The sequence below is a fragment of the Cajanus cajan genome, chromosome 8 (genome assembly GCF_000230855.2).
Source record: "Cajanus cajan strain Asha chromosome 8, NIPB_CcT2T_4, whole genome shotgun sequence".
Taxonomy (NCBI): Eukaryota; Viridiplantae; Streptophyta; class Magnoliopsida; order Fabales; family Fabaceae; genus Cajanus; species Cajanus cajan.
Window position 1 is genome coordinate 32,796,737 of NC_138524.1, and position 25,876 is coordinate 32,822,612.

Below are 25,876 nucleotides of genomic sequence, written 5' to 3' on the forward strand. Positions count from 1 at the left end.
AATTTATTTAATATCTGTGATAAATGGATATTAAGTTAGAGTTTCAAAAATTGAAAGGAAAGAATTCCATTAGACTTCTTTCATTAGACTCTTATAAGTTCTATGACTGTCATTAATATTTTGCTCCATCTAAAAAGTAGTAATGTCATAAAAGAATTTTGATGAAAGAGTTATTCTTAACGTACATAGCTAAATATATAACTATTATTGTGATAACAAATTTACCAAAAAAAATATAAAAAAATAAGTGATTTATGATAATCAATAAACTTTAATTTAATATTTTAAATTTTAGTATTGATCTACGTATATAATTCTATCATAATTTTCCCAATGTCACGGTAAAACAAGTTATGTGCAGATTTATCCATATAAGTCGAGAACTTACTTATCAATTACTACACTGCGGGCTTTGAATAATTTATTTTTCAAAAAAATAAATAAATAAATACTCACAGAAAAAGAAAATAAGAAAAAAAAAGTGAAATAGATTTCTTTAAAAGTTAAAATCGATTTAAATGAAAATTAATTTATAAAATTTTTCTCATGTCTTCTATAAAATTTGTTCTAATTTATTTCTAAGTTAATTTTAGTTAAAAAAATCATTTTATGTACTTTATTTTTATTTTTGAAATATTTAAAGACAAGCTTATTTAAAGATGTCCAAAATAATTACTTCTTCTGTTAACTACTATAAATTGCATACTATAGAAAGATGTTCTAAGTAATTAAACCTTTGAATATGACGTAAGAAATGACATCAATTTAAAGTCATGAATCATTTTCAAAGCAATGAAGCTGAATTGACTACTATATGCATTACATATAAATTTATTACTTCTTTACCTTCATGCAAAGTTGGTATATATATAAACAATTTTGGGGTGACGTAAGCAGTGACCACAACTTAAATGACCAAATCAATGACACCCTTAAGGTTCTTGCATATAAATTTACATATCCGAGGTAATATCTTCTTAACCCTATCTAACTATTCCATAGCCTTGCTTCAATTAGTAGTTTTTTTTTCTTCTTTCACGTGATTAGTTGAGAATGGCAGAAGAGGTGGTTTTGTTGGATATACATGCTAGTATGTTTGGTATGAGAGTTAGGATTGCATTGGCAGAAAAAGGTGTTAAGTATGTGTATAAGGAAGAAAGCATAGGGAACAAGAGTCCTTTGCTTCTTAAGAACAACCCCATTCACAAGCAAACTCCAGTTCTAATTCACAATGGAAAACCCATTTGTGAGTCTCTCAATATTGTTGAGTATATTGATGAGTTTTGGAAGGACAAAGCTCCATTATTGCCCTCTCATCCTTATCATAGAGCTCAAGCTAGGTTCTGGGCTGATTTTATTGATAAAAAGGTAGTTTTTTTTTTAAAAAAGTTAATCTGTATTACTAAATTTAACTTTTCCCTTTTTTCAAAACCTCTTGAATTGTTCCCCCAAAACAAGTATTTGTCTAATGATGAAATTGTCTTAAATGAGTTATTTACATTAACTAATGTCTATGGAAAGTATTTATGACGCAGGTGCAAGAAGCTGGGAGTGAGTTATGGGCCTCAAAGGTAGATCAACAGGAGAAGGCCCGGAAGGAATTGAAGGAAAGGTTGAAGCAACTAGAAGAGGTTCTTGGAGACAAGCCATATTTTGGGGGTGACTCATTTGGGTTTCTTGATGTTGCTTTAATCCCTTTCCATCAATGCTTTTATGCTTATGAGATAGTGGGTAGATTCAAATTGGACTGTCCCAAACTCATAGCATGGGCCAAGAGATGTTTGCAGAGGGAAAGTGTGTCCACATCCCTTGCTAGTGAAAAGGACATCTATGAGTTTATTTTGGACTATAGGAAAACTCATGGGTTGGACTAGGAGACATCATGGGATACAAACTTGAGCATGAATTATACGTAGTAAGAACTAAGGAATATGTGGAATCTGTTAAAGATCAACTAATTGATAAGAAATTTTATGTTTAAATTTTATTATTGTTATTTTACAAGAGAATGTGTTTGTACCAAATAAATTAGGAATATATGTGTTTGCACTTTTATTTTTTACTTTTATTGTGAGACAAGGTCAATGTTAGTCAAATATGGAATTTCAAAGTTGGTATGTCATATGTAACGACCCGCCATTGTCTCTACACTTTGTGGAATCGCACTACTACTAGCAAACTAAGAGAAATATTAAGCTGGATAACTCATACATACAGGTATAGGTAAGAATAAAAATAACTAAGTTTCTGTATACAAAATAGAACACCATTGTACTATTCGTACCGCGAAGCCGAGCTCGAAGCTCGGCATCATAGCGTAGATCGGCATCGGACGCGCGCTATACAACATCAGCCAAGACAAAGCCCACTATCTGAACCAGTCACAACTGACCTCAAGCCCAAGGCCCAGATAAACCCTAATTCACACTAAGGTACGTGCATTACTTATGCGAGACCCATACATCCACAAACACTAACTTTAGCATCAGAGTCTCTTTTGCAGGTACCACCCCACTTTGGAACAGCAAGCGTACCCAGCGAAGGAGGCTCACCAATCTTGCCCAGCAGATCGTCCCTACGACTGATCTCCGGTAAGAACATTTGGCTCCCACCGTGGGGCCGATCAAGACATCTCTTATCGGCCACGCTTATGGTTTTCACCCGAAGCCATAGTAGACGAGCAGCAGACGACCAAGATCGCGCAACAAGAATGGAAGGTGAAGCAACATCAAGGAGACTGGTCGAGCAAGTCGAGCAAATACGGCAACAACACGCCGTCGACCTAGAGAACATCCGTGCTAGGCATGAAACTGACCTAGCGGCGTTGCATGCCAAGAACGAGCGCATTCGCGCCCAGCTTCGTCGGCGCCCTTCTGATCAACCCCCTCAACCGAGTAATCAAAACGAGGAAGAGGGGCACTCGATTTCCCAGCCACCAACTGCACCCAGGGCACCGACCCATAGGTCTACTATACATCAGTCACACGTGGCGACGAATAGGTCAGACCATGAAGTCAGCATTGCGCCCGCCCAAGTCCCAGGGCATAGGACGAGCATCCGCCGCCACCCTTTCGTTGACGGCATCATGGAGACGCCCTTGCCTTTTAGATGGAAGCCTCTCAACATCGACCGTTACGATGGCACTGCCGACCTAGATGAGCACGTCGATATGTACATCACACAGGTAAACCTATACACTAATGAGGACGTTATTCTGTGTAGGGTTTTTGTGACCTCGCTCAAGGGAGCAATACTCGCCTGGTATACTCAATTGTCGGCGGGGTCAATTGACAACTTCAACACTCTGGTGAGGTGATTCACGGCACAGTACGCAACGAGTCGGCTTCACCACATCACGTCAGCCGCCTTGGCCAGCCTCAAACAGGGCGACGACAAACCGTTAAGGGCGTTCATGGAGCGCTTTGCTAGCACCTCGGTCAAGATCTGCAACCTAAATCTCGAGGTCGCCCTTCACGCCATGCTCATGGAGCTTAAGCCAGGATCTTTCTTTGATAGCCTGTGTCGACGACCTCCCCAAGACATGGATGAACTCTGTGCCTGAGCTACAGGCTACATTCAGATGGAAGAGCACACTGCCTTTCGCGACCAAGTTCGTGGAAAATCACAGGCGAAGCCGGACCACAGCCACAAAGATAAGATGAAAGTCACCAACAATAGCCAGTTCAAGAAGGCAGCTAGGGCAAACAAAGGAGGGAGGTATGACTTCTACACCCCCCTGAATGCGCCTCGAGTACACATCCTGGAAGAGGCCAACAACAACAATCTACTCACTCTGCCACCACCTAGACACAGTCCCAACAGTGCGGACAAATCCAAGCATTGACGGTACCATAGAAACTATGGCCACAGGATCGAGGAGTGCTGCACACTCAGAAATCGTATAGAGGAACTCGTCTAGGGGGGGCACCTCGGACAATACGTCCAACGGCAGCAAGGTCACAGAGGAGGCTACCACGAACGAGGATGAGGACGAGGCTGAGGTTCCGGGACTCGCACAGACCAACCCTCCGGTTCTCAGCAAAACACTGGCGGTGCAGTGCAGGCCGAGGTAAGTCAAGATACAAGGTTAGCTCCCTTGCGAGGAGTTATCAATACAATTGCAGGTGGCTTTGTAGGGGGAGGCTCTAGTAGCTCGGCGTGTAAACGACATTTGCGCAGCATCAACAACGTCCATTCTGCCACCTCGGCCCCGCACCACAACACATCACCAATCACCTTCACCAACAATGACTACACTGGCATCTGTCCAAACCAGGATGATCCCATGGTCATCGCCGTAGAAGTTGCCAACTGGGAAGTCCACAAGATGTTGATCGACCAAGGAAGCTCGGCTGACATCCTATATTGGTCGACGTTCCTAAGGTTAGACATCCCCCACTCCCTTATCCAATCTCACATAGAACCCCTAGTCGGTTTTGTAGGTGAACAAGTTCACACTCGAGGGTACGTGGATCTGTTGACAACCTTCGGGACCCCTCCTGACTCAAGGAGGATCATGGTCAGATACCTCCTCGTGGAGGCCAACACATCCTACAACATCATCATTGGCAGACCTACACTGAACCAGCTCGGAGCCGTGGTGTCCACTCCACACCTGACGATGAAGTTCTCAGGGAGCAATGGCAAGATCATCTTTGTCAGAGAAAATCAGAAGACAGCTCGGCAATGTTATGCTGAAAGCTTGAAGGTCTCACCATCCGAGGAGCGCCACAAAGGTGACCCTGCTACAGTACCTCACATAGCCCAGGTCGACATCACGGACCTGGACCCAAGGTCAGAATCCCAAGACGAACGACCAAGCCCCATCGACGAGCTTGATGACCTTCAAGTCAGTAAACTCCCTAGACAATATACAAAGATAAGTCGGCAACTAAACCCAGAGTTACGACAACGGCTCGTTGAGGAGATCTCTAAAAACATCGACCTCTTCGCATGGTCAAGCGCATACATGCCAGGTATTGATCCTAATCTCATCTTTCACAGGATAGCCATCCACAAGGAAGCTAAGCTGGTCTCCCAGAGAAAAAGGAAAGTCGGCGGAGAACAACGCGATGCCATCATCACTGAAACACAAAAGCTGCTAAACGCGGGTTTCATCCGTGAAGTCAGATACACCATGTGGCTGGCAAACGTGGTACTGGTAAAAAAGAACTCGGGGAAGTGGCGCATGTGTGTCGACTATACCGACCTCAACAAAGCATGCCCCAAAGACTCGTACCCCCTACCAAGTATCGACAGGTTGGTTGACGGCGCTTCCGGCCATGCTCTCCTTAGCTTCCTTGACGCATACTCGGGATACAATCAAATCATGATGTACCCACTAGACGAGGAGCATACAGCCTTCATCACCGACCATGCAAATTTTTGCTATTGCATGATGCCTTTCGGCCTCAAAAATGCCGGAGCCACTTACCAGCGTCTGACGGACAAGGTATTCCAGCAGCAAATTGGAAGGAACATGGAGGTGTACGTGGACGACATGGTTGTCAAGACATTGTCAGCTGAGGCTCATGTCGCTGACTTGGCCGAGGTGTTTAGCCAGATCAAAAAACACAACATGCGCCTCAACCCAGAGAAGTGTGTTTTCGGCATTCAGGGAGGTTGATTTATGGGTTTTATGATCACCAGCAGGGGCATTGAAGCCAACCCAGAGAAGTGCAAAGCTATTATCCAGATGCAGAGTCCCTAGACTGTCAAGGACGTCCAACGCTTAGCAGGACGGTTAGTCTCCCTTTCCCGCTTCATCCCCAGGTTGGCAGAGAGAGCAGGGCTCATCTTCACCCTACTGCAGAAGCCAAAGAATTTCGAATGGACTGACCAGTGTGAAGAGGCTTTCAAGAGCTTCAAAATATTCCTCACCACTCCGCCAGTCCTTTAGAGGCCGGATCATCACTCCGACCTCCTCCTCTATCTAGCTGTGGCAGAGAGCGCCATCAGCACGGTTATCGTACAAGAACACCACAAAGTGCAAATACTGATTTACTTCATCAGCCGAGTCCTTCAAGACATGGAGAAACGATATCAAATGATCGAGAAGCTCGCACTAGCACTCGTCACCGCAGCTCGGCACCTCCAGCCTTACTTTCAAACTCACCAGGTGCTCGTCAAAACAAACTACCTGATCAAGCAGATCTTGAGAAAGTCGGAGCTCGCCAGACGAATGATAGCATGGTCAGTAGAGCTGTCCGAGTTCGGCATCAAATATGAAAGTCATGGCCCCTTGAAAGCTCAATACCTGGCAGATTTTGTGGCTGAGCTCACCCCAACCTCGGCTGAAAAACAACAGGTATGGACTTTACACGTCGATGGATCCTCCAATTCTAAAGGTGGTGGTGCAGGTATCATTTTGGAGGGACCGAATAAGGTCACCGTAGAGCAATCTCTCAAATTTGGCTTCAAGGTGACCAATAACCAAGCGGAGTATGAAGCGTTTCTGGTAGGGCTAAGGTTGGCTCGCGACCTCGGAGCGTAGAGAGTGAGTCGCAACAACGACTCAAAGCTCATGGTGGAGCAACTCAGCGGGGCATACCAGAAAAAGGACACCCTTCTGCAGAGGTACTTCCATGCAGCATCACAGAAGATCTCATCCTTCGACGAGTTTACAATATACCATGTGCCCCGGGAGTAGAATGAAAGAGTCGATCTCTTGTCCAAGCTCGCCAATACAAAACGCCCCGGGAAATATTGGACCATCATACAGGAGACTTTGAACTTGCCCAGCCTAGATGACAAGGTTGTCAATGCCAGTGACAACGTAGAATGAGGATGGATGACAGGTATTTGGAACTACTTAAAGGAAGGAACTCTACTCGAAGATAAAGACGAAGCTCGGAAGATGAGGGTGAGGTCAGCTAAATTCATCATCATTGGCGACAAACTGTTCAAATGTGGCATCTCCACTCCTCTGTTGAAATGCTTAGCAGAGTTCCAGACCACCTATGTCATCGAGGAGATCCACCGGGGGATCTGTGGAATGCATTATGGGGCCCTCTCGATGGCGACCAAGGTACTCCAGGCTGGGTACTACTGGCCCACACTGAAGTCAGATTGCCAAGCTTACGTATAAAGGTGTAAGGAATGTCAACAGTTCGGCAACGTACATCGGCAACCACCTGAACATGTCCACCAGATGATGTCACCGTGGCCTTTCGCCTAGTGGGGAATGGACATCCTCGGACCATTTCCTCCTGCAAAGGGTCAACTTAAATTCCTCCTAGTGGCAATCAACTACTTCACCAAGTGGATCGAGGCGTGTTCACTTGCCAAGGTCACTGCTGAGAATGTCTAGAAATTCACATGGAAAAACATCATCTGCAGGTTTGGCATCCCGCATTCTCTCGTCACCAATAACGGCAGACAGTTCATCTCATAGAGCTTCGTAGACTTTCTCCGAGCCCAACCTCGGTGGAGCCTCCCCAAACCAATGGCCAAGCCGAAGCCACGAACAAAGTAATACTCCGAGAACTCAAGAAGCGGCTAGGAAGCGCCAAGAGACAATGGGTCGACGAGCTCCCTAGCATCCTCTGGGCATACCACTGTACCCCCCAGTCAACAACGCAGGAAACGCCTTACAAGCTGACCTTCAGAGCCGATGCCATGATCTCCGTGGAGGTCAGCGAGACGTCTCATCGACGTTGTGCCTTCGACAATGAGCAAAACACTCAAGAAGTGGTGGTCAACCTCGACCTGATTAACGAGCTTAGAGAGGAAGCTCGGATCCATGAAGAAGCCTGCAAACTCTGAGCTTCCAGAAGATATAACACACGAGTCCGACCTCGCTCTTTCCGGGTCGGCGACCTGGTATGGCGACTACTAGGAGAAGCACGAAGAGACTTGTCATAAGGGAAGCTCACGCCTAACTGGGATGGCCCATTTCGAATCACAGAAGATTTAGAAAATGGGGCGTACCGACTAGAGGAGCTTAGCGGCAAAGCCATCCCACGAACTTGGAATGCCATGCATCTCAAGTTTTACTTTAGCTGAAAATGTACAAATGGGTTGTGCACTCTTTTCCCGACTCAGTCTTTTGTCCCAAAAAATAGAAAAATGGGTTTTGGCTGAGAGGGTTTTTAACGAGGCATACCCACAATATCAATAAAATGATTCATTCCACCCAACACTTCTCAATTTTACACCGCTTTGGAACAAATTATACCCTATTAAGCCAAGGTCGAATTCGAACCTTGGAGCGAACTACTTTAACCTAAAACCAAGGTCGAATGCGAACCTTACCAAAACGAGGATCATCAGAAAAGCAAGACAAAAATTGCAAATGAAAAAAGAAAATTATATACATAAACGAGTTCTTCAACACAAAATCCAAGTTCAGAAAGCGAGAAAAATAGAAAAAATAAACTAAGTTATTACAAAAACAGCGGCCTAGGCAGTGGTATTCTCACTCGAGCTATCAGGGAGGTCGTCTTCCTTCACCAGCCGCCCAGCTCGCACCTCTTTCTCCACATGCATAGCAGAAAGGTCGACCCTAGGTGCAAGCAACCTTGCTTGACGAGCTGCCTTGACAAAGCCCTTTTTATGCTCCATCAAAATAGCTCGCTCGATCTCGACGAGCCTCCTCTCCAGCCCCGCCTTAGCCGCGACCACCTTATAAAGGTCCGCCCTCAGAGCTACGACCTCCTCCTCCTTGCCAGCCAGCAGTACCTTATCGCAGAGGCGCCTCTCAGCTACCTCGAGCAAAGTTAGCGACCTCCTACAGCTCACCCACTTGGGTAGCATAAACTTCATTAGCCTTCAGAGCAATCTCCAAAGACTTCTGAGTTCTCGCAAGATCCCTCCTTGTGGCTTGCAACTCGGCCTCCAAGGCCTTGTTCTCCTCTTTTAAAGGCTGAACTCGGCTCTTGGCACTCTCGAGCTCCCCCTGCAACTTCGACCACTTGCACCTCCAATGGTCGAAGATGGTAATCGATCTCTACATGAAGACCTTCGCAGAGTCCAAGCCCTCCACTGCCCCGACCTTCTCAATAATTGCCTTGTCGGCCAAGTGGAGCAAACCTCGCGGGTAGAAGGCCTCAGCAGTCATCCCTGAACTCCACATCGAGTCCACATCAGATGACATGCTCACATGATCCAACCTCGCCAGGGGGCGAGTAACATCGAAGCGTTGTATGATGCACTACCCCTTTGGGGCCCCTAGCAGAGGCAGAGGCGGTACAACTGCTACAGGGGTCGATGTCGGTGCCCTAGAGCTCGGCCCCTCTCTGCGGGCCTCGGCAGGATTTGAAGAGGGAGCCGCCTACTCAGCGGTTGAGGCATTCAACCCTGGCGCCTCTGAGCTCGGCTCCACCCGCACCTCTACGGCAACTGGCACAGGCCTTGCCTACAAAAAGCACGAAAATTCTCCAAGTTATTAAACAAGAAAATCACACAATGTGGAAGAAAAACCATAAGAAGAAAAAATACAAACCTGCGCCTCACGAGCGACCTCCTCCATAGTAGCTCGGGATGATCCCTCAGGAGGAGGACTTCTAGTTAGGTCGACTACGTCGGCATCAACAGCCTTCGAAGTCACCTCTTTAGCATCTTGAGGGGCAGAGGTCCCCCCAACCTCCTTCTCTCCCCTCTTTCTTTTTCTTCGGGTTTCAAGAGGAGCAACCTCCTTTTCGCCGACCTCGGGAACCTCGATCTCGGCCACATTATAGCGGGCCTTCAGGTCGCGCCATTTGCTTCTCCCCATTATACCTGCAAGCACAAAAATCCAACATATAAGAAAAAGAAGAAAAAGTTTGAGAGCTCAACAACTAAGGGTGCCGAGGTACTCACTCTCTAAACCTCTCTCCTTGTACGCCGAATTAGCAAGCGCCAGGACGAACTTGCAATCCAAGGGACGCGGGGCACGGCTAAATTAGCAATGGCAGCAATATCCGAGGTCGTCAACTGAAAACTCTTTGACCCGTTGAACTTGATCGGATTCTACTGCCAGTAAAGAGGGAACATAGGCAACCCGTCGAAGTGGAATACTTCATCCTTTAACGGGTCAACCCCTTTGGGCAAAACTCGGAAGAACTCCTGTTTGAAGCCCTTATACGACTTGGAGTAAAGCGAGAATAATCCCCCAGCCTTACTCTCGTTCAACGACACCCACCCCAGGGGAGGGTCACCCAACTTCAGTTGGTAAAAATGGAGAAACACGGGCAATGACAACCCTATCCTTAGGGCAAAGCACAGGACTTGAAAAGCCCTCAAAAAACCCCAACTATTGGGATTCAGCTGGCAAGGAGCCGCGTTGATAAAATTCAAAAAATCACTCAAACTGAGTGAAGGGCAGGCATACACCTAAATCCCTAAAAAAACACTAGTACATGTAGAAAAAGGGGGGATTCGAGGTACCCCTCATATACACACGCTCACCGGGCTGACAAGGCTCGAGCTGGATGAGCATGGAAATGGATCCTTGGCAGATCCTAAGCGATTTCCACATCGCATTAACCTCAATGACATATTTGAGGACGCTCTAGAACTCTCCGACGTCCCCTCTGACCCATTCATAGCCAGTAATGACAGGGAAAAAATCCTTAGGGTTATTTCCACCCTTCTTCTTTTCAGTGGCGGCCGCCTCGTCGGCCACCGCCTTGTCGCGCGCCTTGCCTTTACCCTTGGCCGGCGTAGAAGGTGCGACACTACTCTCCCCAGCCATCAAGAAACCAAAAGACTCGAGAAAGGGGATAGACGAGGAAGAAAGAAGAAGGGGCCCGGTAGAGAGAAGGAGCAAAGGAGAATGAGACAGAGAAGGCGAAGTACCTGGTACTCCCTTGACAATGACAGAATAATAACGGAGGACGGAGACTCGGTTATCGAAAATGGCGACGATAGAGAAGGGCAGGAACAAGAAAAATAGGGACAGAGAGTGAGTAGAGAAGAGTGAAGAAGCATCGAGAGCACACCAAAGGAAAAAGAGTAAAGTGAATCCGAGAGGGCGCGAAGGAGAGAGAAAAAAGGGAGTTTGCAAAATCAAAAACAGTAGTGACACGTGGAGAGAGGGGGGACAAAAATGATGACACATTAATGGGTCCTATTATGATGAAGTGCACCCATCATTACATAACTGTCACCTCCCATTAACACGCCGCCCACGCGTTTCGGGGAATGAGGTGACGGTTATGACACATGGCATCACGATAAAAAAACGTACGCGAAGAGTCACGACCCTTCACCGAGCTTGGCATTAACTCTTAGTTGTTGATAAATTTCATAAGCCTATAAATATGCAATATCATCAAACAAGAAGTGGCTTGGCGAGAAGCAATGAAAGAATAATCACAGGCTTTACCCAATGGCTATTTACTTAAGAAAAAAATGATAGCAAGCCCATGAAACAGAGAGACCAGAGATGAGCACTTATAGTCATATGTACAATATAATATTGTAGTTTTATCTCTGTAAACTAAGGTGTTCAAAATTTTAGTTATGAAAAAAACCTTAGTGAGTGTTGTACACCTATGTATGCTCTCCGTGAGAGTAACCCAAACACTCAAACACGAGTCTCTATAAGACTAAGGTAGCAAACCTTAGTGAGTGTAGAAATTCCCAATCCTCTCAGTGAGAGTTATGTAAAGACTCAAACCCAACCTACTCAACTAATGTAGTAAAGCCTAAAGAGGCTAGGGAAAGAATACTTGTAAAGTCCGGAGGGGCTTGTCAAAAAATAATCACTGCTAGCTAGAAGTGGCTGATAAGAAAATACTAGCATTGGTGAGAGAAGTCGACGGGCCAGGAACGGTCGAGAATACTTGGAGAACCAGAAGTGGTTTAAGAATACTAGGGTTGGTGAGTGAAGCCGACAGGCCAGAAGTGGTCGAGAATACTTGGACCAGAAGTGGTGTAAGAATACTAGCGCTGGTGAGTGAAGCTGGCGAGGCAGGAGTGGTCGAGAATACTCGGGCCAGGAGTGGTCGAGAATACTCAGGCCAGGAGTGGTCGAGAATACTCAAGTCCAGGAGTGGACGACAATACTCATTGTGCTTAATTTCATATATATATATAGTGGAACCCTTCTATTGAAGGAGACTAGACGTAGCTCAGATGAGCGAACCAGTATAAATTGATTGTTCCCTTCATTTACTTAGACGCAAATATTCATTACTGATTAAACCTTTGTGAAAAATTTCATTCCAAGTTTATTTATTCATAAAACTATTATTAAACGAAGACTATAAGTCAGCTTGATAAACTTGTTACACTGGAAGTTTCATCGACTTCTTATACTTAAACGAAACTATCTTAAAAAGGGAAAATACAAGCAATCTTAATCATTACTACTATATTTTTCTACAGCAGACGATACATTTTTCAGACGTAATAATACTCTATTAAGCAAATCTTCATAACTGTCTAATATTCAAAAGTGCACTGGACGAAGAAAGCTACTATAGCGAAAATGTTTTTTTTAAATACCTTTGTTCACACACACACATATTCAACCCCCCTTCTATGTGATTTTCCGCTAACTTCACTATACAATCCCCATTGGATAACTGCCTAGATAAAGGTGAAATAGTCAAAACCAGGGGCATCAGAAGTATCCCCTCTTCACATCAGAAGTATCACATCTTCACATCAACATTCCCGCCTAGCAATAAGCCAACAACAAAGCTTACGAAGGCATCATCAATTATTCTCTCTAATTCCCTAGTAGAGAAATAACATAGCATAATTATGATCACCCCACCGAAAGGATGATCTCCCGCCCATCAACATAGGGGCACTTTTGACAAGCTATCTATGTCTTCAAAAGACAATCCTTACCTAAGTTAAAAGGCAATCAGGTTAAGGAAACCTTTCAAGGCCTGAAAAGGCATGGCAATACTCACCAACCTGGAAAGGCTACGAAGAATACTCAATTCCCCATAATCAGTTGGCATGGAATTGCTAATACCTGTCCAATCTGAGGAGGCTGTGCTCAGAAAATACCTTCAGTCGACGAGGAACTACTAATATTTGTCCAGCTTGAGGAGGCTTTGCTCAAAAAATACCTTCGGTTGGCGAGGAACTACTAATACCTGTCCAACCTAAGGAGGTTGTGCTTAGAAAATACCTTTGGTTGGCATGGAACCGCTAATTCTCGTCCAGCTTGAGGAGGTTGTACTTAGAAAAATACCATTAGTCAACATGGAACCATCGATCCCCATCCAACCTAGGGAGGGAGGTTGAGCTCAAGAATACTCTCGATCAACATGAAACCACCAATCTTCATTCAGCTTGGAGAGGCTGATTCAACAACACTCAAGAAACCTGGAAAGGTCAGCACAACATACTCACTGAGCTTGGAGATGCTCGAAAAAGATGAACTCATCAACACCTCTCAACAAGCTTGGAGAAGCTCGATAAAGATGAACTCATTCGCTCAACTGTAAGACATTAGTAGATCTTGTCGAGTATCAACACCGGTATTAGCTTGGAGAGGTCGCAAAGAATACTCTTTCCCCAATGATCCCCATGGAGATGGGAAGCTAAATACCCAAACAAAACGTCTACGTATTTACTTGCCTTTGGAAAATGCAATCGTATTGTCTGGCTATCAAAAGGCCAAACAAAGAGGGGTAGTTGTAGACACCAGGTGATGGAGGACCATCCATGGACATTACAAGAAAAACACAAAATTTTGACAGACATAATCCATCAGAAATTTTTAACGAATATATTTGTCAGTATTGTTTGAAAATCTTTTTGTGATTTTGACAAATAAATGCGTCAAAAAGTTTCTTTTTAATTTTAATAAATTTATTAATTCCACACCCCTCATATTTGACCTCTCAAGGGCTCTATTTCACGACACTTTACTTTTCAGCATTTTTTGTCCTTACTCGCACACTTTTTGGAAAACTTCCCAAAAGGTCACTCATCCCTAAATTACTCCAAGTTAAGCACGCTTAACTGTAAAATTCTAATGAGATAAGCTACTGAAAAGTATATGCATCTTGTTAATATAGGTTGTGTAGAAAAAACTAACGGTAGATTTCAAAAAATTATTCTTCTATGCAACTTCATACCCATGTTCTAAATACTCCCAAACTAGATGGATGAAATAACATATCAAAAGAACATGGCCTTTGACACAGAAGAAAATTTCTATCTTTAAATTCAAAAGATAAAGCAGATCAATCTACAAATGTTGAAATTGGAAAATTGGTTCCTGGGGGTTAAGTCAAAACCCTAAGTTTACAACCCTTTCCGTGATGTTATGCATAAATAAAGGTGAAATGAAACACAAATTGAAGAAAGAAAAGGACAAATTGAGGTTTGTCAGACGAATTAGAAACTGGGGAAAGATCAAAATGGGGTGAAAGGAAAATGTGAAGAATTGAAGAGAGAAGAATGTTATTACCTTATTATATGCAGTGACGGAATGGTAATTTGTGGTTTGCAAATTGCCGAATTTGAAATGAGTGGGTCATGCCGACCGTTGTCTAGTTATTCATTTCTTTGTTTAATTAAATAGTATAACAAAATACTAAAATATTGCCTCTTTATGAATTAGACTTTTTTTAAATATATTTTTTTTATTTACTTAAATAACCTAGACTTGTTTTTATTTATCTAAATAACTCACTTTCGAGCCAACGTGAGAAATCGATTACTGAGTAACCAATTTCTCAATGAACTTTGAAAAAAAATTTCAAAATCCCATTGAGAAATCGATTACCTAGTAACCAATTTCTCATGGGTCAATTTTTTTTTTTTTTGCATTTTCTGATTTTTAAATTTTTAAAAAGTTTTAATTTATTTTAATTTTCAGAATTTAGAAATGATTTTTCATAATTAAATTATATATTTTTATTTTGAAATAATTAATATTATATTATATATAAAATTTAAAAATTGTATAATATTTTTAAATTTATGTTAAAAATAAAGATAATGTTAAAACTTATTTATTTTATTAAAAAAAATTATTTACAAAATAGAGATAATTTAATTTAAAATTCACAAATAAAATATAAAGAATAATATATTTACACGCGTTAGGAATCTAATGTTTTGGTCATGAGTGTCATTGATGTAGAGTGTCATTGATATAGAGTGTCATTAATTTAGAAAGTCATTTATTTAGAGTGTATTGATTTAGGCGCGTCAAGAATCTAATGTTTTAGTCATGAGTGTCACTAAGTCATAGTGTCATTGATGCAGAGTGTCATTGATTCAAAATGTTATTGATGTAGAGTGTCATTGATTTACGCGCATCAGGAATCTAATACTTTAGTCATGAGTGTCATTAATGCATGCGCGTCAGGAATCCAATACCTTTAGTGATGAGTGTCATTGATTGAACCCTATCTCCACCTTCTATTTAAATGAGATCATTCTTGGGTTCAAATGTAGAGTGCAATTGAGCCAAGTATTCTTGTTTTCAAATCCAGATATATAAACTCTTTGTCTACAACAATGTCTTCTTCTTCTTTCCGTGTGTTGGTCTTCTTCAATGGTGAAATCACTCAAACAAACGAAGGGGATACTTTTGTATCCTCTAACCAAATATTTTTCTCAATTAATCCACGTATCACACTTGATGCGTTAAAAGCCAAGATCCAAAGAAGACTTAACTTACCATAACCATATTCAGTTGATCAACTTTACTTCTGATATCCATAAGTGGTAAGCGGAGGAATGCTTAATTTCTGAGCTATCAAGCTTATCGGCGATGAAGACATTCATGGTATGATTCAAATGGTTTGTAGTCATAAAATTCTTACTTCTACTCAACTATATGCGGATCTCACACCAATAAATAACAATCTTCCACCTTCCTATGAAAACCAACCTTCTTCATATGAAAACCAACCTTCTACCTATGAAAACCAACCTTTTTATTATCAAAACCAACTTATTGACACATGCATAATGTTGATTTACAAACAAATTTCGCCGACCAAGAGTATAGCCATGCACTTGACCATGTTGACGTCGAGTATGCTTCTAACACCCTATTTTAATGCATGAATTTCGATATAAAGGAGGAAGTCCAACATGTTTTAAACGCGCACCATATAAAGACAGGTTTGTATTACAGGGTGGAGAAATTTTCACCAACATTAATTGTTGCATGATGTGTTAACGCTGGATGCGATTGGAGGTGCAGAGCGGCTTTCATTAACAAAAGCCAAAAATGGGAGGTTTGTAAGCTATCAGGTGAACATTCTTGTTCATCCCTTGTTATCACACAAGATCATGTCAACCTTGGCTATGTATATATTAGCCAAAGTATTCTTGCATTAGTGGAGAGTGGTCTATCAATTTCAATTCCAACAATAATATCACACATCAAAAGTGTTGAAAGGTACACAATCTCATACCGCAAAGCATGTATGGCAAAGCAAAAGGCAATTGAAGACTTATATGGCATTTAGGAATAATCTTACCATGATTTACTCAAGTTTCTCAATGCCATGACAATATTTCTTAATGGATTTGTTGTTGAAAAGTAAACAAGGCCACTATACAACCAACAAGGTAAGATGGTTCATGATTGTGTTCAATTTCATTGAGTATTTTGGACATTTAAACCTTGTATCCATGGGTTCAAATACTACAAGCCCATTGATCGAGGCCGTACCCAGTCAAATAAAAATACTTAAATGTAATACTAGGAAGCTTTCCTAGGTCATCTCCCAAGGACCATTTGTCTTTGTCAAAGGTTCAAACACGAAGGGGGGAGTTTTGTTCAGAATCAACGCTAAAACACAATAAAATGCAAAGTAGCACAGCAAGCAAAACCGATTGGCTCCTTCTTAAGATTGTAACTCTCTTATCCCTGGTTCTCAAAAGATTTCTTTGTTCAAAACTTAATCCTTGTTCCATCCGAGTTAACCAACTAAGCGAAGATTAACTCAAGATTTCCCTACACGAATTAAGCAAACGTATACAACATTAAACCTCCCCACAAGATTAAGCAAAATGTGGCCTTATATATGCAGCAACCCAGATTCATTAAGCATGAATAGGAGCTGAAAGCGTTTCAATGCAGAGGTTCAATGAAGAAGAAGCAAGCGTAACAAAAATGCATATACGAATAAGACCTCAAATGGAGATTACAATCTGCTCAAGGAGCCAACCCCAAAGGTTTTAGCCTTCCATTAAAATGAAAATGCAAATACAACAAGGTAGAAGAGAAGAAAATGAAATGTCTATCTTCATTCAAATGTAAAATATGCAGTTTAGATGCAACCAGGAAGAAGTGGAAGAAAAACATAAATGAAGAAGCAAAACGTAAAAATACAGGGAAGCAGCTCTCAAAACGTGGTCACATCAGATGGTGGCTGCATGGTCCCTACTCTAGGCCCTAAAAACCCTAGAAAAGTCAAAATGGGCCCCAATCCAAGTTTGACCCGAATTTAGAATGAAATAAACGAAAAATAAAATAAAACAAAATGCTGATATGGTGTTGATGTGGTGAAGTGGTGCTGAGTGGCATTTATCTCTTGAACTCCAAAAATAATATCCAAGCCCAAAAATGCTCCACAATTAACCTGAAAATAATTGATAAACAAAAATTAGACCAAGTGAATCAGAATTAATTAAAATTCAAATTACTGGCCCAATGATGTCCAAACAGTAAAACTGTACAATTAATAAGCGGTTAAGTTCAAATCAACAATTAAAATAAGTACAGAAAGATAAATAAATAAATAAGGGAAAATAATGACTCATCACCCATTGTTCAAGTTGATGGCACATTCTTGTATGAAAAATACAAAGGAACTCTCCTCGTGGTTGTGGCTCAAGACGATAACAACAAAATCTTTCCAATTGCCTTTGCAATTGTTGAGGGTGAAACAGTAAATGCATAGTTTTTCTTTCTACATTACGTCAAAAGACATGTTTGCCTTCAAGATGACCTTTGCTTAATTTCTGACAGGCATGATTCCATAAAAAATGCCTACACTAGACAAGGTAGTGGTTGGACATCGGAGAATTCAGTGCATGTGTTTTGTATTTGCCATATTGCCCAAAATTTCATGAGACATTTCAAGAATGCAAAAAGAACAAAATTAATCATCAACATGGGTATGTAATTTTTTTTATTTCAAACTTATCATTAATTATTTTTATTTGTTTGACCATATTTCAACAATACTAAATTGTTCATTTTTTGCTCATCTATTTTCACAGCTTATGGGATGACTGAGCTAAGATTCAATTACTACTACAACATATTAAGGAGCGAACTAGAAATCGAAGGTGTAATTGAATAGCTCAACACTATACCAAAAGAACAATGAACTTTTGCATGGGACGGTGGCCGACAATGGGAACACATGACTACCAACTTAGCAGAGGCAACAAATTCCATTCTTAGAAAAAATAAGAAATTTTCCAATTTCTACAATTATCATGTCGACTTATAAGAGATGTAATGCCTTATTTATCCAAAGTGGAAAGGAAGTCAATGTTAAACTTAGGGTTGTCCAAGTTTATACGGAAATAATCAATAAGGCCACGAGAGATGCAGAATCGATTAGCCATCATGTCCTCGAATTTGGTCGTCGTAGTACATGTTTTTTATTGTAAGAGACCATTAACCCAAGGGAAACGCGACCGACTGGAAATTTCATGGTTAGACTACATGACAAGTGGTGTAATTGTGGGAAATTCCAGAAGCTACACATGCCATGCTCCCATGTTGCTATTGCATGTAAGCATATTCACAACAATTACAAATCTTACATAGATCAGATATACACATTAGAGTATGTTTCAAATGTGTATAGCGAATTATTAGGTGAACTGCCCAACAAATCTTATTGGCCAGATGTGAAGAACCACAAATCATACCAAATCCGAAAAAGATTAAAAATAAAAAACATCGTCCAAAGTCATCCAAAATACGCACTGAAATGGATAAGGTTGAACCAAGACAACCAAAAAGAAGTTCTCTATGTAGGAATGTAGGTCACTCCATGAAAAAATATCCTTACAATCAAGGAAATTTAAGTCAACAAGCTTAAATTGACAATTTTTAATGACCTACATTTAAATTTTGGTTGTTATGCGTCTTTCAAAAATATCATGTTCTATAATTTTAATTTTTTCAATAATTTTGTACATTTTTTTTACCATTTCTAATATTTAATAAAATAATGTTGTGAGCTTACCCTAACATTTCCCTTGTGGTTGGGACTGCAATGACCATACCTTGGTATGTGAGCAAATCAGGATTAGATGCTCTGCTGGACTGGGTGAGCTTCTTTTTGGTTGGGACTCAGAAGGAGGGCTGACGTTGTATTTAGTTGATTGGTAGCTTTTGACTACCTAGTTGTTGTATAGAGTATTATTCCCTACTTTCCGTTATATATATTATAGGACCTTTTAGTTGTGTATTCTCATTTTATATATAATTGTTTAGTAGTGATATTTTATTTTATACTTGTATCTGGACGCTATAGATAGTGTGAGACCTGACGGGTCATTACAAAATATATATTAAAAAGATCAAAAGAAAAAGGAAAAAATCATCTTCAATTTTAGACTATAACTAATTCAGAAATCAATCAATTTATAAAAATGAATTATATATAATTAATACTAATGACTAACAAATTTTTCACATATTATATTAAAAAAAATATAGAAAAATTAAAGAAGAAGAAGAAGGAGTTGAACTTTTGAACCAACAAGTGACATGAGATGAGAAAGTGTATTATAGGTGAAATTAATAGTAATTATTTGATTTGTATTTTTATTTTCAATTGATCTATATTTCTTTCTTTCTTCTTCCATATGAGGATTTGTTTTTCTATATATTAAAAGAGTATTAAATTTATGTTGCAAGAGTTAGAAGTATGTGTGACATTTAATTATGTATAAAATTTGATTGTTATCGTTAATTTTAATGGTTTTTAAATAAAAGAAAATGAATGAATTTATTATTTGATGGCTATGTAAATTCCAATAAATAAAATAAAATTAACAAAAACAATTAGATAAAACTGAAATATATTAAGATCGTCAACAAAATGAAAAGAATAGTGATGAAATGAAAGTAAATCTATGTGCATTGACTAGTATATATAAAGCAGTAAATATTTTCCTCCAAAACTTCCCTCCACCATATTTATATATACAAGTTTTAAAAAATAAAAATAAAATTTTATTGTTTATATAATGTACCTGTCTGAAGGGCACACTAAGTCTTCTAGTAGTCCGAAGGCCGAACGAGACTCCCGACCCAGTAATCTGATACGCTGAGGAGGGGGTTGGTACCTGCAAAAGGCACTCCAACGCTCAAGTCAGGACAAGCTCGAATCTCTAGGGTAATTAATGAACAGTGACGTTACCTTTTGTCCTGAGCTATTTATATTGTCATTTATGGGCCCCGGACCCCATGGGCCTCGCAGCATACTTACCGTATTAGGTAATACACCCTAATCAACTAATTAACCCCTAATTACTTGATTAAAGGTAACAAGTGACGATAGGCCGATCCAGGTGGCCGATTGGCATTCGGCTGCCTGGTTCTGCCATTCAATGGCCGACAGGGTGGTGGCCGACCTCCCTACCCGTACACTGCCCCCCAGCCTTGAAGAAAGATGGAGCTTTCTTTAAGGGTAAAATGGAGATAGTGGCTCTGGTAAGGTGAACGGTTGCACATTTGTAACCGTTGGATCGTGTGAATCGAACGGTTACATAAATTCAAAAGTTGCATTTTCCCGCCCATTTGATGAGCCTATAAATAGGTGAGTGGTAGGGCCATTCGTATGTATTGCTCTCAACCGAATTGGGGTAGCCGAAGATCTCCGAAGCCGATCTGACTAGGAATTGTTCTGCAAAGAAATTGGTAAGCTTTTATAATCATGGTTGATACTTCTACGAGCTCTTCGGCCGACAGCTCTCGGTCGTCGTCATCCGAGGGGACATCGTCCAGCGAGTCAAGTCACCGAAGTACCGTTCGGCTGCCGATTGATGCCGATGGACCGAATGAGGGCGCTTCTTCTTCGGGGGAAACCTCTACTAGCGGGAGTGAAGAGGTTCAGGAAAAGACGAAGCGTGTCTCGAATCGGCAACGATACGGTCCCTCTGATGTGCCCGGTTACGAGTGGGTCAATGGGGAGGTAACTTCCTACTACTCACGTTACCGAGACATAACTATGATCACAAACATGCTGGACTATACAAAATGCTTAAATTTTGACGCTAAGGAGGAGCCGTATCCGATTGGAGTTCGGTCTTGCCGAAATAACGCCTTCCCGAACCTAGACATTGTTTGTTTAGATCAAAGTGGCGCAAAGATGGAGTCATTTTATATGTACGACTGCCTCGTTCGGGGCCTGAAGGTAAAGCTGCCGTTTGATGAGTTTACCATGGGGGTGCTGAAGGTGTTGAACGTTGCTCCTACTCAATTGCATCCGAATAGCTGGGCGCAATTGCAAGGTTTTAAGCACTTGTGCAAGTGTATCCACATCAAGCCTTCTCCACTCCTTTTTCTATATTTTTACTCTTCCCGACCTACTATACTGGCGAAGTGGCTCTCCTTGAGCCGAGTGGGTGATCGGCTACTGTTGGACAGTTTTACCTCGTCATATAAGAATTTTAAGGCGGGATTTTTCCAGGTGACTATCAGGCCGAATGGACAACGCTTCTTCTTTGGGGAGGATGATAAAAGTCTATTCCCGTTGTACTGGACTCGTTCCCCTCGGCCTTACGACGTGGTGCCGAAGAAGATGCTGACGGCCGAAGAGCGGAATGACCTGAAGTTATTACTTCGTCTTCGTCGGCGCTTGCCGACTAGGTCTTTAATTAACTTGGTTGAATCTTCACGTTGGTGGAATGACCTGATAGATATGTTATCTGTCCTATTTTGACTGTCAATTAAATTCCTATTGATGTTTACCTAACCCTTTTTGCAGGAATCATGGTTACCAGCGGTGCCGATGAGCTGAATATTCACAACTTGCTTGCTGCTCGGGCGAAGCAAGTGAGACAAGCCGGGGGTGTAGGCACTTCGGAAGTTGCACGCACCCCCCGACCAGATAATGATGTATATCAAATATGAGGAAACAAGGAATTTTATAAAATAATTAAACAAAATTAAATAATGGAATGAGATTATACTATCAGAAATATTTCAACAAAATTATACAACTCAACCCTTACCTTCACAATTAAAAATTTGCATATAGAAACCGGAACTGGATAAAATTAAATGATGTTTCCTACTCAGTAAAGGCTAATATCCCTACTTCTGCTACAACTTACAAATACATGAAGAAGAAAAAAGTCAACTTATACAATTATTGACTCAAATAAAAATTGAATTATGACATCATTTCCTTCAATCATAACTATTATAATGTATATAATCAATCCGATCTTTAAACTATACCATATTTAAAAATTAAATACAAGATCATTTAAATTTAAAATTAATATTAAAATAAATATAAAAATTGAATTATGACAGCATCTCCTTCAATAATAACTAACATAAAGTATATAACCAAACCAATCTTTAAATTATACCATATTTAAAATTAAATACAAGATCATTTAAATGCAAAACTAATATTGAAATAAATTTTGTACAATCTACGTCATTTAAATTAAATACAAGATCATTTAAATGCAAAGTAGAATAAATTTTGTAACTAACCCCAAAACAATCTACGTCATTCTGTACTAAATTTGTAAACTTATTATCAACAAAAAAAATAGCTAACATAATTAGAAAACCTCAATTTAGTCAATTATTTACTGCATATAAAATTAAAGTAATTTAAATATATTCAATATATAAAATAAATTTATTTGTTTTATATATAACACTAAAAACTTTGACTAGTATTGTAGGGTCCTCTAAGGAAGACCCATATAAAAAAATTAAAGTATGCCGCTGTATGTGACAAATACACGGTATTCTTTAGTAAAAGGCGAAAGAATAGTTCGCTTTGTATTTCTCACACGGCTCCATGCTTACATGCTGTGGTAGGTGTCTTATTTTATAATATAGAGTTTACTTCAGTTTTGTAAGTTGCTCAATCTGGGGCTTTATCAAGACACAGACACCCTTATCTTTAAACATTTGTGATGAGTGATGACCCAACTTAACATATTAACATAACTTAACATATTAACATAGTAACATAGTCTTTTTCTTTCTTCCTCATTAGTATATTAGAAATAGTTTATCTTTCATCTAATTTTCCTATTACAGTTCTTTTAGATCTCAATACCTCAAAGCAAAGGAGGTATAAGGAACTAGACCTTAGTTTAACTAATCTTGGTTTCTGCAATAAGCTTTTTTTTTAATATACTAGAAACAGTGAAAGAGATTCCTAAGGTTCAGCTCTATTGTACAAAGAGAAAACTACAGGTAATTGACAGAATTCAGAATGAAAAATTAGTTAATTGAAGCTCTGTAATTTTTATAGAATATGTTGATTGGCTTTCTAGGCCTGAAGTTAAGAATGTGAACAGAGGAATGCATTGCTTTGGAGGGTTGTGGCAAGCTTCACAATGTTCACATATGTGGCATAGTTTGTTTTTATGAGATTTCTGCCACTACAATTAACTTATGGACCATGTGAGTGTTGCATGTGTTCCACATGTTCTCAGCTTGTGCAATCATGGATCAACTTAAGTTCACTTTATCTATATTGTTTTCTTATAATCTCTCTTTTCACCACTTAAGGCAAAAAAAATTTGTGAATAGGTTGCCCTTTAAAAACATTGTTACTATTCCATTGTCAATCAACCACAATGGCTCACCATTCACTAAAAATCCACAATTAGCTTTCCACTTAAATTCATTAAATCATATTCATCCAACTTGTCATATATTCTACTAAAGCACCATTTTATGTGTTTCATGTTTCTAGTTACAAGAATGTTGGGTATGTAATCACACCCATGTTGTACTTATCATCCAAAAAGATGAAGAAAAAGATATGTTAGAAAATAATGGCTCATAACATTTATTTTCCTCTTCTATGTTTCGGACTAATACCAATAAGAAACTTTGATAAGTAATTTTGCATTAATTATTAGAAACTGCATGATGGCTGCTATGTATAAGAATTATATTTAATTAAATAATAGCCTAGTAGGAATGTAATTAGGCAAGTGTGTTATTATCTAAAGTTTGTTGGCAATGAGAACATACTCTCTTTAGGAGACTCGTCTTTAAGATAGCAAGTTTATTGTTGTATTATGTATCATTTCTATGCTTAGTATTGTATTTTATTAGTTTAGTATCATATTATTGTTTGGTCATGTATATGTACTACCTATAGCATAAATGTTTAACAAAATCCATCCAACAACTTATATATAATTGAATTAAGGTAAACCAAATTAGCAACTGCACCAATCCAATTCAACTGAAATAGCAGAAGCACAAATACATTTGAGGAGCCTTAGAACAACATTGAATGTATACATTATTTCTAAGGCATAATAGAAAATATAAATATAAAATATGACATCTAATATGATTGCAAAACAGAATATTTATTACTAATTATGAATGAATATCATTTCTCAAGAGTCTTGTGCTTAAACTTTGAACTCCAATAAAACTATGTCTAAATGGGTCCAATAATATGTTTAGAAGTTCATATAAAATGAGAGTGAATAAAAATAAACTTACAGTTTTTCCAAAAGCTTGTTAGTCATATCAATCCAAAAAGGATCCTTTGGGTTCATCTGTTTCAATAATTTTACTAATTTCTGAACCATTTGGCATAAACTTGAATATCTATTCATATTTCCACCTTCCTAGCCCAGAGGCAAAAACATAAAATGTACCAGCTAAAAGCTAATCGAAAATAAAGGAAATTACATGGCCTTAGAAAATATAAATAATAAATACCATGAATTATGCATAATATTTTCTACCATGAATGTGATAGCGTTACATTAACAGATTTTACCTTCCTCAAAATAAGCTTCTTTTCATGAAACCTTAGCTTTCTTATTGTTTGTAACTTTCATCAGAATACACACAACCAAATAATCAATGAAGGACATCTTCACAATATTAGACAGAATATCCAACAATTTTTTAGCATACTATAGTACAGTCTAAAGCATGCAACACGGTCATCTGCATGAAAATCAACCAAGAACATACTCAAGCTTGAACTAGTGAGGGTGGTTTCGAGTCTTTTGACCAAGAAAAATAGGTGACATATGGAGTTAAAACATTTTAGATTAAAAAAAAAAAGAGGATGTCAATGTTAATAAACAACTCATTTTAGTTGAAACATGCAAAATGATCCCTTCTTATTTGCCCACAAAAAAGTATTAACCATCAAGAGGGACACAAAAAAGAAAAGAAAAGAAAATAGGAAAGTTGTAAACTTCAAATCAAGTACATATTTCTACAAAATTAATGCAAAAAAAAAAAAAAAGATTTGTGAAACGACATAATTAAGCTCACTCTAAAAGTAACACATCTTTAATCTAGGGAATTCAGGGCCTGAATTGGATAGTGAAAGAAGCTAAAAGTGTTGTGGCTACAAAAGCATGAATAGAGAGAGAGAGAAAGACAATAAGACACTTGTTCTAGTTTCATAAAAGAAATTATTTACTCTGAAGTGAGCCAAAATCGACGTTCTAGAAGACGCTAAAATAATAACAAGTATTTTTAAAAATGGGTCACTTTATGGGCCTCATCATGGTTAACATCTTTTGCGGGCTTCACTAGCAAAAGAAGTTGACAGAAATAGAAGTACAATTATTATACAATTTAAAAATGACTTTTCGTTAAATATACTTTTATTGATGTTTCATGTCTCTATTAAAAATTAATGTACAAGTATAATTATTATACAATTTAAAAATGACTTATCATTAAATATACTTTCATTGATGATTCATGTCTCTATTAAAAATTAATAGAGTCGAGATA

The 25,876-nt window shown here is 39.5% G+C and overlaps 3 protein-coding genes and 1 non-coding gene across 4 annotated transcripts; 3 read left to right on the plus strand and 1 right to left on the minus strand.

Annotated features, from left to right (window-relative positions):
* The first annotated feature begins 1,026 nt into the window (after positions 1-1,026).
* LOC145950856 (putative glutathione S-transferase parC) lies at positions 1,027-1,974 on the plus strand. The gene is made up of 2 exons (XM_083062686.1): positions 1,027-1,368; positions 1,536-1,974. Exons 1-2 carry the CDS (start codon positions 1,054-1,056, stop codon positions 1,872-1,874), a joined length of 654 nt encoding a protein of 217 aa, XP_082918812.1. The 5' UTR covers positions 1,027-1,053; the 3' UTR covers positions 1,875-1,974.
* A 2,010-nt stretch (positions 1,975-3,984) lies between these two features.
* On the plus strand, positions 3,985-5,626 carry LOC145950422 (uncharacterized). Its single transcript, XM_083061509.1, has 3 exons — positions 3,985-4,069; positions 4,125-5,190; positions 5,260-5,626. The coding sequence occupies exons 1-3, from the start codon at positions 3,985-3,987 to the stop codon at positions 5,624-5,626; spliced, it is 1,518 nt and encodes a 505-aa protein (XP_082917635.1).
* Positions 5,627-6,028: 402 nt separating this feature from the next.
* On the plus strand, positions 6,029-6,493 carry LOC145950423 (uncharacterized). The gene has a single exon (XM_083061510.1). It carries the CDS (start codon positions 6,029-6,031, stop codon positions 6,491-6,493), a length of 465 nt encoding a protein of 154 aa, XP_082917636.1.
* A 16,321-nt stretch (positions 6,494-22,814) lies between these two features.
* On the minus strand, positions 22,815-22,932 carry LOC145950969 (U5 spliceosomal RNA). Its single transcript, XR_014428796.1, has one exon. It is a non-coding gene; the product is annotated as a U5 spliceosomal RNA (small nuclear RNA).
* Between the last annotated feature and the right edge of the window lie 2,944 nt (positions 22,933-25,876).

Excerpts from the sequence above, each read along its gene's own strand:
- LOC145950856 (XM_083062686.1), top strand. The coding sequence starts at position 1,054 with ATGGCAGAAGAGGTGGTTTTGTTGGATATACATGCTAGTATGTTTGGT. Across the intron at positions 1,369-1,535 it reads CTGATTTTATTGATAAAAAG|GTGCAAGAAGCTGGGAGTGA; the intron begins GTAGTTTTTTTT and ends TTTATGACGCAG.
- LOC145950422 (XM_083061509.1), top strand. The coding sequence starts at position 3,985 with ATGAGGACGAGGCTGAGGTTCCGGGACTCGCACAGACCAACCCTCCGG. Across the intron at positions 4,070-4,124 it reads GCGGTGCAGTGCAGGCCGAG|GTGGCTTTGTAGGGGGAGGC; the intron begins GTAAGTCAAGAT and ends ATACAATTGCAG. Across the intron at positions 5,191-5,259 it reads AACTCGGGGAAGTGGCGCAT|GTTGGTTGACGGCGCTTCCG; the intron begins GTGTGTCGACTA and ends AAGTATCGACAG.
- LOC145950423 (XM_083061510.1), top strand. The coding sequence starts at position 6,029 with ATGGAGAAACGATATCAAATGATCGAGAAGCTCGCACTAGCACTCGTC.